Source organism: Drosophila obscura, unplaced genomic scaffold, assembly GCF_018151105.1.
Source record: "Drosophila obscura isolate BZ-5 IFL unplaced genomic scaffold, ASM1815110v1 contig_4, whole genome shotgun sequence".
NCBI lineage: Eukaryota > Metazoa > Arthropoda > Insecta > Diptera > Drosophilidae > Drosophila > Drosophila obscura.
In genome coordinates, this window is record NW_024542828.1 from 8,654,623 (window position 1) to 8,667,840 (window position 13,218).

The 13,218-nt window shown below is 45.0% G+C and overlaps 1 protein-coding gene across 1 annotated transcript; it reads left to right on the top strand.

Annotated features, from left to right (window-relative positions):
* The first annotated feature begins 6,691 nt into the window (after positions 1–6,691).
* On the top strand, positions 6,692–7,808 carry LOC111065900 (probable palmitoyltransferase ZDHHC24). Its single transcript, XM_022354342.2, has one exon. It carries the CDS (start codon positions 6,783–6,785, stop codon positions 7,689–7,691), a length of 909 nt encoding a protein of 302 aa, XP_022210034.2. The 5' UTR covers positions 6,692–6,782; the 3' UTR covers positions 7,692–7,808.
* Positions 7,809–13,218: the final 5,410 nt, after the last annotated feature.

A 13,218-nucleotide genomic window follows, 5' to 3' on the forward strand; every position in this document is an offset into this window, starting at 1 on the left:
GCTGCCTGCCCCAGAACCAGGGCTCGGACGTTCCGTTTATTGAAAACCTATTACATTCTGTCTCTCTATCTCTCTCTCTCTCTCTCGAGGCGATCGAAATTGAAATGGGAATTTTACTTATTTGTGCACACACGAATAAATGCCATATAAAATTGACTAAATCAATGGCCAGTGAACCTAATTGAGTTACTTGAAATTGATTTAGTTGACAGACGAATATCCAAAATTCCATTGGAGCCATGCCTGAAAGGAAAACTGTGGCAGGAGCAGCAGAATTTAATTACTCGAATATGCACAGAAATTTACGCTATGCATTAAATATTTTATCACATAAATGTCGTTTGACTCCAAATTAAATTAAACATAATTTTTAATGTGACTATGATTATTTAATGTATAATTTATAATTTTTGGCCCTATGTCATAAAATAGAGACAAGAAACTGTTAAAAATATTATTATTATAATTATATAAAGCTAATAAAAAGTTAAAACAAAATATTGGTTCGTTAAATATATAAATAGAACCCTTAAGAGAATTCAATAAAGAGAATGTTATATCTCTTTTTCTGCACCATCGCTCTCTCTCTAGCTGCTCTCTCAATCTCTCTCTCTCTCTCTGCACAAAAGCCCTACAGCTTTTTGCTCTCGCTCTCACTTTCATTCTCTTCACTCAAACAAGGATGCTGTGAGCCAGCACTCAAAGCTCTGCCTCTCCATTGAGTTGAGCGCAACGGCGGAACTCTGTGCTGAAGTGAGTCCCCGGCATTGAGTGGCCATCGAGTCAAGCGTTTCGCACTTGATATCCCTTTACATTACTCGTATCCCTCTTCACCCGAAGTTCCCTTCTCGGTCGCTTTCTCATCATTTATTGCTTCTTCAGTGTCCCGTGTTGTTGTGTGCAATTCCACTTGGCTTAAATTTCATTTTCCTATGTCTTTAGCATTAGCTAGCACATTCCTTCTTCGGAAGCTCCTCTTTTTCAGCTCTGTTTTTGTTGCCACTTCATTCTGGCCCAAAGCAACGATAGCTGGAGAGCGGGCGAGGGGAGGGTAGTCTCTCCATTTGGCCTTTGTTTTTTATCTTTCGAGCATTACTCTGTTTGCCCTGCCTTGGATTGTACCCGTAATAGAGGTGGCCCCAACTGCTTTGCCTTCTTCTTATCTTCGTTTTTTTTTGCACTCGGTATTCGTGGCAGATAGGGGTATATGGGATTGAAGCGTGTGTGAATGAAGGCAGCTCCCTTAGCTATAGGATCAGTTGAACATACAATCTACTCATACTCGTATTTGCTGCCCACACCAATGATGCTTGTAGCAAATATTAATCCTTCTCTTATGCAAGTTTAAATTTAGAAACATAAACATTTTCCATCGATCTACTATTTCAGCTTAAGATAAGATTAAAATTAAGAACTTGTTATGAGTTCTTTGATTTGTTGCTAACAGCTTAAAAGAAACTCCGTGCGGTATTATGGTCATTTCTCATTGCAAATTGAACAGGGTATTCGATATTCGCATTACTAGACTATACCTTTGATTTTTTGGTTTGTCCTTTGCTGGTTTTGTTTTTATTGAACAGCTCTCTCTTTGTTTGATTTTTGTCAACGCTTCTCTGATACTTTGGTTGTACTGGCTGCTGGACTGCTGGGCTGCTGGACTGCTGGGCTGCTGCTCCTTTGTTGGGGCTCCATCTTAGTTACATAAGTGGCGCTGGGCAAGGACTCTGCATTTTGCGTGTTTGATTTTTATTTTGCTTCATTTTTCCATTGTTCATTTCCCGGTTAGTTGCTCTTTTAATCGCCTTGCTTAGTTATCTCTGTGTCTTGTGTCTTGTGTCCTGTGTCTTGGGGCGGTTCGAACTTCTGTGAGCAGGCTTTGGGCTTCTTAGCCAGGCTTTCAATTTCAATTAGTTGAAGAGAGTTTGAACGTGGCTACGACTTAATCCTGTTGCTGGTGTTTTGTTTGAGCGATTGGGTTAATATTTAATTGACATTCACTGAGATCAAAGTGAGTTTTCCTAATTTATGTCGGTAATCCTTTGGCAATCCTGGCGAAAACACTTTGCCAGGTAATTTATTATTTTGTACTTTTTACATTTTTCTTTGGCTTTGGCTTGGCTTTTGTTTTATCGCTATTGATACGCTAATTACAAGCGATAATTTATCAAGCGCACACACAGATAATCTCGCACATAGTAACACGTATCGCTGGCTGCTAAAAATTCTGCTGCAGTGGCAAAAATTGCTACTTAATTACGTTGGCTTTGGCTTCGGCTTCGGCATCCGCTACATGCTCCATGCCCCGTCTCCCACGCCATTCCAACCATTCCCCACTCTCTGCAGCTCTCTTTCCCATCCTCATTCTCGACGTCAATGTCACGATTGCAGGTTTTCCACCCTCGTTGCCCCTGGCTGGGGTAACTTTACAATTAACTACTAATTGCTCATACGCCACGTTTCCTGGCTGGCACTAGCACAAAGTCAGGTGTGCGTGGCGGCTCACACACACACACACACACACATCCAACCGTCGCATCCATCGCACTTGTCTTTCTTGGCCTTCCTTTTGCGCTAATTATCCGCGTTGTCACCCACCTTTGTCGCTGTTGTTGTCTGGCATTTACTGAATTAAGTTTTAAATTTTTATTAAATGCCTTTGCGCATTCTTTCACTCTCTCCGCAGTCGCCATTCCTTTCTCTGTGCCTTCCTTGAGGCTTTCAGCTACTGTAATTAGTTTTTAATTGCTTTTCAGGGGAACGTAACTATGCGAACGCCGACTGGGGCCCCCGACAGGACCTCCATAAATAGTTCACTTTTGCTCCCGACAGCCTAAAGATTTCCCATTTTCCATTTTAACTTTTTACACTTTTTTTATGGGCCCAGACGCAGACAGAGAACCCCGGCCCAGGTCGAGGTCCAGGCCCATTCGCAGCTGTGGCAAAGTCAATCAGCAATCGGGAGTGCCCCACATCAACGGCATGTTCAGGCCAATGGCACAAAGGCAAAGAGAGGCGAAAAATAGCATGCAAATAAAAGGAAAGTAATCACAAAACTTTCGCAATAAATCTATGAATATAATGAAAAACCCAAAGTGCTACCCAACATTCTTGCTCGCTATTACAATTTCAATATTTCACATATACATATCTGCATGTCAATATGGAAATGGATGGCGGCCCTGGGAGGTCAGTGCGACAATAAAATACTCTCCGTCGTGGAAAGTTGACAATGAATAGGCAGCAGACTCTAGCACTCATGGAATATTAATCCATAATACAAACCATTCAATCATTTGTTAATAATACGATACTGCTGCTCAATATCTTGACTTTGATATGGATCAATATGGGTTTCGACTTACCCCATTTTGGGCAATTATTCCAAGATATCCATTTCAGAAACTTGAACTTGTACTCGCCCATCAATCAATACAGCCTCGGCTCTTATTTCGATTACACTTTCGTTTTAAATAAATTAATCTTTGCCAACTCTCGCTTAAGTCAGAGATAGCTTCAATTACATAAGGTAAATACTTTGCACAAACAGAGTATCAATCAACAGACATGGCAAGCAAAATGGGTCCACAACATGAAGAGCTTTTGGTCCTTCCAATTTGCCCACAAACACAAACACGCAGATACGCACACACACACACACACTCACCTCATGCAAATTGCAAACACATGTCGAAGGCGCAAAACATTGTCAAACAAAAAATGAAAAATTTATGAAAACGAAAATGAAACAACAACAAAATCATAAGTGGAGCAAAAATATGTCGCGCCCAGCGTAAAAAAAAAAATGTATGCATACAAATATCAAGCATATTTTACAGAGGATAGCAGAGAGTGAGAGACAAAGAGAGAGGGGGATGGTAGGGCGAAATTTTCGTTTCGTTTAGGTAAAACTTCCAACTCATTTCGCACAAATGACAAGCCATTTTGTGTGCCGAGTGCCAAATATTTTACATGCCAGGCAGCAAAACATATTTTTTTGGCACAAAACTGCACACCCCTAAATCGACAGACGAAGCAGCAGTCGAATAAGAGGGAAAGCCCAGTATGCAGAGGATGAAGAAGAACCAGTCTAAAGGGAAGAGAAATTACCATAGAGAGGGAGTAGCAATATCAGCATAGCAGCAGATGTCTGCTTTCGAAAATCACTCATACGCAACGCTGCCGCTGAGCATTGAACAGCTTCAATTGCCGTTTGATGGTTCATTAAAATTTTGCTTGCTGCATTGGGTCGAGAGCAATCGAGCACAATAAATCGAGACCAGGTGCCATGCGGGCAGAGTATTCAAATAAATGATGCAAGCTACCGGCTCCTGCTGCAGCAAGCTCCAGTTCGACTGGAGTGGCAGGAGTGGGCTGTGGGCTGTGCAGCTGCCACCTATGCCAAGCCTTAGATAAATAGCGAAATAAATTAAAGTGTGCCGCATGTTTTAAGCTTCGTCCCGGCTGGCAACTTAATTGCCGACTCGAGTCAAGACTGTGCCAAGCAGCCGAGACTGGAGAGAGCCTTAACCTGAAAAAATACTCATATTCCACATATCGCTTTCGTAATAATATTAATAGCATACCACACACCCAAGCAGACAAGCCATTGAGGCCTGCACACATATGGCAGGTATTTATGTCAGCCAAAATTGCAAAACACAAAATGGTAGCCCATGCGCTAGATCTAACACGGGGATATTAGGAAAGGAGATTAAAAGTAGGCCTTGGAGATGACTGAAATTATTTATAGACAAATATATAGCGCAACAATATTTAATACAATATTTTATGAACATTTCAAGACGGGGGTTTGAACAGGACTCAAAAATTAACTGGTAAATCTTAAGTATGAGCATGAGGTCTGTTCAATCAGGACTTTAATATATTTTCTACATTTTTTAATGCACATTGGCATTCCATTTCTAACAAAGCTATTTATGTGTCAACTAAAACCTTTTTTACCCACGAACCTTTGACTAACATACATACTCCCAAGAAGTGTATGCCTTTGTCGCCTCTGCAAATTCCCCAAATTTTTCATCAGTTTTCTTGTACGTTTACGTATGCGATACACGCACCTGTTTGGCCTGGGCTGGCCTGGGCTGAGCCACATATCTAATTTTAAACATTTCTCAAACTCAATTACATGCCAAGAAGCCGTGCTGCGGTAGATGATTATGGAGAGTGGGAGCGAAGACGAGTCGTGTAGGTGTGCCCCTACCAAGGTAATTGCTTGCAAATTACACAGTTACAGAACCAACACAAGAAAAAACCCGAGCATAAAAAGAGAACAAGTGAAAGTAAGACAAAACTGAAAGCTGAGAAAACTTTCCAGCAGAGCTACGAGTGTCTAATGTTGAGAGGCTCCTCAGCGTCGTCAACGCTGAGTCTAATGAAATCAAACAAAGACACCGGCAGGATGGCACATCTCCAGGGGTGTGGAAATCATCTTAAATTAGCAGCAAAACTCGGCAATTATGCGAGAAGTTGGACAAAACCAGTTGCCAACTTTACTTTACGCAACTTTACTTGGCTTGCCATTTCTTTTTGTGTGTGTTCTTCTTTTGAGCAAATGCTAATGACTGAAAGTGCCACAGAGAGTAGTCACAGCGGCGTGGGGGATGGGAGAGTCAAAGTCAAGCCACAGGTTGACTGACAAACATATTGACAGCGCGTCGAAGGGGGCCGAAGTGGCTGCCGGAAATGGCAGCACGGTACGGCACAAAATGGCTGCTTGTTTGCATCCGGTCTGGGCCAAAGATGGCAAACACATTTAGCCATGAAGTGAGGAAAGCCTGCTCCGTTCCGTTTCGTTTCGTTTCGCCTCGCCTACCATACATATTTTATGCAAACGAAAAGCACACTCTACCTCTTTGCCCCCACACGGCAAACTTAAAATGGAAAACCGCGGCTTCTCCTTCACATTGCTCCCCCAGTCTCTCTCTTTCTCTCTCTCCTCTAAGCAGCACCCTTACTACCCGTTCTGACTGGGACTGTCTAGTTCATATTAATAATTCATAAAAATTTATGCGAAATAGACAACATTTGTGTCAGTTCTGTCAGTTGCTGCTGCGGTCTAACCTGGCAGACAGCCGCCCGGACTGTGGTCGGCGGCGAACAATAATGGAGAGGAGAGCCAGAGCCAGAGCCTGCCAATGTAATCGAGTATGCCAGCTGTTTTGTATATTTTACGGGAATACTTGTATCCATAGATTTTTCTTTGTTTTTTCCCAGGTTATATTCCTTACATAACATACAGCTGCTGTTGTTCAAAGTTATATGGATGTGCCTGTTGTTTGTACACTCTTTTGTTGGTATACAAATTTGTATAATTTTTTAAATTTAAAGTAAATTGGCTTATGCACAACTTTAAGCAATTTATTTTATAATTTTGTAATCCCAACAACTTAAAAGCGAACGAATCCCACTATTACTGTAGCAAATTACTGATAATATAAACTTGCGACAAGAAATCTGGAATGTAGTCAAATCCTTGTTCAAACCAAACCAACATTTTTACACATATTTTTTTTTAGGTTTTATTAAGCTCCGGCTGCCACAATTAGAAAAGCAATTTCATGTTAAGCCGCTTAAAAGTAAAAAGAAAATTGAAATTGAATTTCCCTTTAGACATAGACATATTTATTTATTTTTTTTCATCTCATTGCCTGATGGGATTATGTCATTTATTTCCAAATCAAATCAAATCAGTCAGAGCGTTCGAAATTTTTCTACAAGTAACAAAAACACTCCCCAAATAATACTGTACTCGTATTTATTATATGGTTAAAATTCGCGTTTTGATTGTGCGTCGTATCATGTGCATTCTATATTGCTGGGAGGAGGCGTTCCTCGATTTCTTGGATCGCCACAATACCAAGATCCAGGCCGTGCTGCATCCGCTCTCGATGGCGTCGCTGGTGTCGGTCATCGGGTTCCTGTTCGTCTACGATATGCTCTACGCACTGCCAGAGCTTACCGACACCCAGGGACTGTGGTACAAGCTGCACTGCCTGTGGAGCATCTTCGCTGTGTACAGCATCTTCAGCAATCTGTGGGTCTGCTTCTGGACGGACACCTCGGTGCAGGCGCTGCCCGAGTACCGCCGGCGTCCGCATCGGGAAGAGGCACACCTGTGGCACTACTGCCCCAACTGCGAGATTATGGTGCCACCGCGTGCCTGGCACTGCCGCCTGTGCAAGGTCTGCTGCCTGAAGCGGGACCACCACTGCACCTTCACCGCCAACTGCATCGGCCACCTCAATCAGCGCTACTTCCTTGTCTTCCTCTTCTACGGCACGCTGGGCAGCTTCCAGTCGCTGATCTACAATTTTATGTACGTGTGGAGAACTGGTGCCTTTATCGTGGCGGATCCCTTCCTGATCTTGAGCTTTGGCCAGCCGGACAGAGACCCAACCATCGGCTCGAAAGTCCTGGCATCCATGGTGCTCAAGGTGAATCTGGTCGCCGCCATGGCCGCCGGCGGCATGTTCATCAGTCAACTGTTAATGGTCTACCGGAACAGCACCTGCTTCATGATGTCCGACCGCACCTACGACCTCGGACCGATGAAGAACTTCCGCCAGGTGCTGGGCAAGCGCTGCTTATGGACCCTCCTATCGGTGCACATCAATAGTCCCCTGCCCCACGACGGCACCGAGTGGCCGATGAACAAGCACACGGACGTCTAGATATCCCAGTAACCCACTGTGAAACCCACTGTGAAACACCATCATCATCCCCGCTGTACATACTCGTAGACGCTTGGTTCGATTACAGATTCTCTATTCCCATGCTTTTGGCCAGACAATCGAGTTTCTCGCTTCATTTAATTCGGCAATTCGTGTCGCCATTCAATGTGCTAATTACCACTGGCAATGCGGTGCGAGGGGTTGGAATGGGAATGGGGATGGGAATGGGGATGGCAGAGTTGCCACGCGCCAGGATCTCATCTGATTGCTAGATGGAATTGCAAATTTCTGGTTTGTTTTCTTGGTGAAGGGTATATGCATTTTGATGGGTAGCTCTGTACTAGGTGGGGGATGCTAATGCTAAATTTATGCAAACCCTAAGATATGTAGAAATAAATGAAGCGAATAAACGACAGAGAAATGGAATGATATAATAATGAATGTTCAAAGGTTGAAGCTAACTGGGCTATGCAGCTACAAAGCAGCTAGGTACAGTTGACAGATAGAACAAAAGTACTAAAATTATTATTATAGTAAATAATAGCATATAAATAAAAGTACAGGCATACTGACAAAACAAGATAGAAATTCAAATGGCAAATGGATTGGCAAAGGAAACCATTTAATATTTTAAAGATAAAAGGATCAACTAGGATCAGTTTTATTTGAGTTAAGAAACAGGATAAGTCAGATAAAAAATACAACTGCATGCCAATAAGTTACCATCATTTATCTGTAGATATTCAGATATGAGTAGTCGAAGAACCGCTTTGCCTTGAACCACTGCCCACTTGCTTGCCTCAATCCACTGCATGGCCAGTGGGTGCAGTTAGGATATAACAAATTCGACTAGGAAGCAAGCATTTCCTTTCGACATTTGACGCTTAGTATTTGCATAAATTTGCGCCTCACCGAAATCCCAGCGAATTGGCTTGCAGCGAGAGTCACAGCCCCTGTGCTTGCCTCTCTCTATTCATGCCTCAAACCTCAGATCAGACCATGGCTTGTGACACCTTTTGCCGCAAGTCGAAAACACTTGTCAAGTGTCGGGAAAAGCCAAAAAACCGTTTGAAAAATGAAGGCGACAGAGACAGGACAGGGATTGGGGGCAGCTCCGAGGATGGACCGGAGGCTGAATGGGGCTCGAGGAGAATTAATGACGGCGCATGTCACTGACAAGCCACGAAACATGGAATCAAAGTCCGACGGGGGGGAAGGGACAGGACGGAGGCGTGGGCGTGGTGCCGTTGCCGTTGCATGAAAAATGTTCGAGGTGCGAAATCTGTTGCGAGGTCTAAACAACATAATTGCCAAATAAAAAAGTCGCCGCCGGCTTAAAGCGATGACCATTAATCAAAACTCAGAGCTGGAGAGGGAGAGGACGCTCCGAGGAGCAGCAGTAAGCGCAGAACCATACCATCTGCCTCCGGTCGACGGCGACCTCCCGCACGGAACGTGCACTGGAAGTCCGCTGAGAAATGGCACTGTCAACACTTTTTGGCCAATCGGAAAGCAGAAGCCAGACGGGGGGGCAGCGACAGGGACAGGGGCACGGAGCCAGTCAGCGACATTTGTTCCGGCCATAAGCGTTGGCCATGTCTAAGCAGAGCTTTACTTTCATTACCGCCTCCGTCGATGCTGCCGCCGGCTGATGGCTGATGACCTCCGATATGGGGCCAAGTCTGATTTCTGATTGCAGCGCACTCAATTGGGCAACTTCCTGTTAGGACAGGACTGAACCGGAATGTAGAGGACAATATTTGCTGATACGTGTGCCTGGTCTGCCTGGCCAGCATTTTTACGGCGAATCAACTTTAAAGTAAACTCCACTCCACCCGAATCCAACTGAACAAAGATCCAACCGAGACCACAGACCACTCGGGGTTCCAGTGACGAGGGGGAGTGACGACTTCCCTCACATTAGCAGTCAAATAATCATACGCCGCATTGTGCCGGGCCGAAAAGGGGAATGGGAACGGGGATAGAGGAGGGTGGACCTGTCGTGGCATCTGTTGTGGATTTTTGAATGTGCCGTCAACAGTTTCCACGGCCAGAGAGGAAAACGTTTGCCTATCGGGCAATGAAAATGGGAATGGGAATGGAGCTCGGTTGGAAATGGGAATTCTCGCACTGAGAGGAGGTACGGGGAGAAGGAACTTTAAACTGCGGGCCTTTGGCTGATGCAGGAGGATGAGCAGGAGGAGAATGCGTCCTTAGATAGCAACCACTGCCACTGCCACTGCCCCTGCCTCCGCCTCTGCTGCTGTCCCTGCCTCCTGCGTCTCTGGTTAGTTGGTTGGTTGGTTGACTCTGCCAACATCGTGCGACTCTTCAAAGGGCCAGGAGATAGAGGGATGGGGAATGGGGACCAGGAACACGACTACGACTGGTATGACACGCGACTGCTGGTCGGGATCATGGGGGTCATTGTAATCATAACGGTGACTCTCTCTTTGCTGGTGCTGAGTCCCAAACAGGACAAAAAGTGCGCTGAAATGGCGCCAAATTAGTCAAATCGCATAATGGCCACAATACAGGGTGCCCGCTGCATAATACTCGTGTAATGTGAGCAATTTTCAACCATTTTCGAATGTCAAGTCAATTGTCCAGACCCTCTGGACTCCTTTCCCCATTCGGCGCAGTTCTTTTGGCAAACAAACAAAAGCAATCGACTGGAGCGGCTTGGCTTCATTCTCAATCTGCTGCTGCCTCCTCTGCTCCGTCTTAGAAGCTGACGCTGACTGCTCTGCTCTGCTGCCATCTCTGCTGCTGTCTCTGCCTCTGGCTCTGCTCTGCTCTGCTTCTGGATGGATGATGGACAAATGGCATCCCAAAAGTGAGCAGCGGCTAAGCAGCGTAGTGGAGCGGACGGACAGCAGCCGCAGCAGAGGCGCGCGACAGTTTTTATGATTTTTCGTTGGCTGTTTTTCTGTTTCTCTGTTTCTGATTCTCTTTTGTTTGCTGTGCAATTATTTCCCCTGCCGCCGAATGTGTGGACTGTAATGGCAGCAATGTTAGTGTTGCTTCTCTTACAGTTACCATTACAGTAGCTGCTCTCCGTTTTGAGGGGGTGGCTGTTAACCCACCCTCTATTTCGCATCACCCCATGCTGGTCGCTCACACTGCTCGCTTCGCCTCACTTCTCTTATGGTTTTGGGGGAATTCTTTTTGCCATATTTCCTTTGAAATTCAACACTTTGTTTCCACTTTGTTTTCCGCATTTCTTGTTCGGGTGTTGGAATTTTCAGCAAATTTGCATACATTTCATGCGGCTTGCACTTACACTCCTTGTCCCCCCACCCTCTGGCACTCTCCCACCCCCCTCTTGGTGTCAATGTATCAATGTATTTGCGTGTCTTTGGGTCTTTGGGTAATTTCATTTTCAGGAAATGTTTCACCTTTTTGTCGAGGACACTTTCTGCTCTCCCCCTAGCAGTCGCTCTCCAGCTCTTTGTATTTGCATTTGCAGCTGCCTGTGACCCCCTCTTGTTTTTCCGTCTTCCTTTCACCCTCCCCACTTTATTTGCCTGGCACTTCACACGCTGCCACTTTCCACTTAACTTACCCCGCCTCACACCACACGTGCACACATTTCCCACCCTTCTACCTATCTACCCATCTACCCATCTACCCATCTACCCACCCACCATTGTCCCACCCCCCCACCCATTCCCATTCCTTGCGGTCATTTAACTGATGTTTCTATCATGCCCAGTGCTCGCTTTCTCTCTCCCCCTCTCTTCTTGGCCCTGCGGCTGGTAAATGTTGAAATCGTGCGAAAAATTAAATAAATGACCATGGTCCGATTTCTCCCATTTTCAGGTCCCATTTCCATTCCCCGTTCCCCCTTCCCAGTGCGCACGAACCGATCGGGTTCTCTGTTTTGTTTCCACCTTCTTTATGGCTTTAATGTCCTATAATTTTGCATTGATTTCCATTTACCTTTGCGATTTATGGCCCAAGGGTTAGACTTTCTATCCTAACTAGGCTCCATTTCTATTTCTTATACATCTGGATGCCACACACATAAAAGTATCCAATATTTCATTATTTTAAGCATATAAAAATGGAATGACATATGGGAATGCAAGGTATACGCCCCTGAACTGAGCAGAACCCCGCTCGTTTTTTCAAATATTAAATTTTTGTTCAGTGCACTCATATCAAGAGACCTCTGCGGTCTACCCCTCCTCCCCCCCACCCCCCACGTTTAATATGAGTTTTTACATATTTCATTCGCTTACACTTTTCCTTTTCCCCTATATTCCCCCCTCCCCCCTACCTCGTTTTTCCATTCAACAACAAATTGGCCAACGGGCCCTCCGCTTGTAGTCCGAAATTGCCTTTCATACCGTCAATTCCATCAGCAATTTCCGCGCCAATTAAAAAATTGTTGCAACTAGCCAGCTCCTGCTCTTGGTCTTGCTCCGGGCCCCCTCGGCATACCCCACTTGTGCATGCCATGCACGCACTGCAACAGAGGGGGGGAATGCTATGGTGTGCGGGATGTGCGGGATGCGTGCCAAGTGTGATGGGGGAATTCGGGTGTGGAATCGCGAATGAGGCGTCCATCCAGCTCCCTTCTTTTCGTTTTGTTGTTCATCATAAATAAATACTGTTAATTTTTCAATTGTCCGCCAGAACGCTTAACGGTTCCCTCGCGTCGTGTCCGGCAGGCACGTGCAATGTAATGCCCATAATGGAGGACCCCCAGTCACCCCAGTCGGAAATAAATGCTGGCTGCTGTGGTGCTTCCAGACTGCGAATACCCTTGCAGAGCCATAGAACTTTAATTTATTTCATACACATGATATTGCGGCACGATATTAATAATATAATATTAATATTAATATAATATATTATAATATTATAATATTAATATTATAATATAAATATAATTTAATAGTAAGAAGAGGAGTGTATCCTTAAATTAGAAAATTCCAAGCATTATTATCCCTGTTTTAATTAAAAGATTTAAAGATTGATAAACTCCGAGCTCTGATGCTGATCTGAGTTTGTTGCAAACTCCTCATAAAAACTTTAACACCTTCTGCCCGCGTATTCAAGGGGATTTCTGAGCATGGAGCAGGGGCAAGCCGATTCGCCATATGCCATGTGCTAGCCAGAGTTAAAATATGTTGGCCGGAAGTTTTTGGGCTACGTGGCAAAGGAAGGAGATTGACAGGCCCGATCACGACTTGGTGCCGGTGCGGGTGCAGGTTCGGGCTCGAGCTCGGAGCCCAATAAAGTTGACAGCATTCCAGCAGCCGGGAACGTGACAGATGGGAACGGGGAATGGGGGCTGGGTGTACATATGGAGATGGAGATGAAATGAGTCCCGCGTCCTGGAGTCCTGTCGGGCACGTGGTGTCGTCTGGCCGGGGCGGACGCCGTCTGGCGGCAAAGTTGGAACCGGCGTCGTAGCCGGATATCAAACAGTTTTGGCTGTTTGTTAGGATGCTCTTTGTTTCTCTCTCCCTCTCTCCCTCTCTCTCTCTCTCTCTCTGTGTGTGTTCTCCTAATAAAC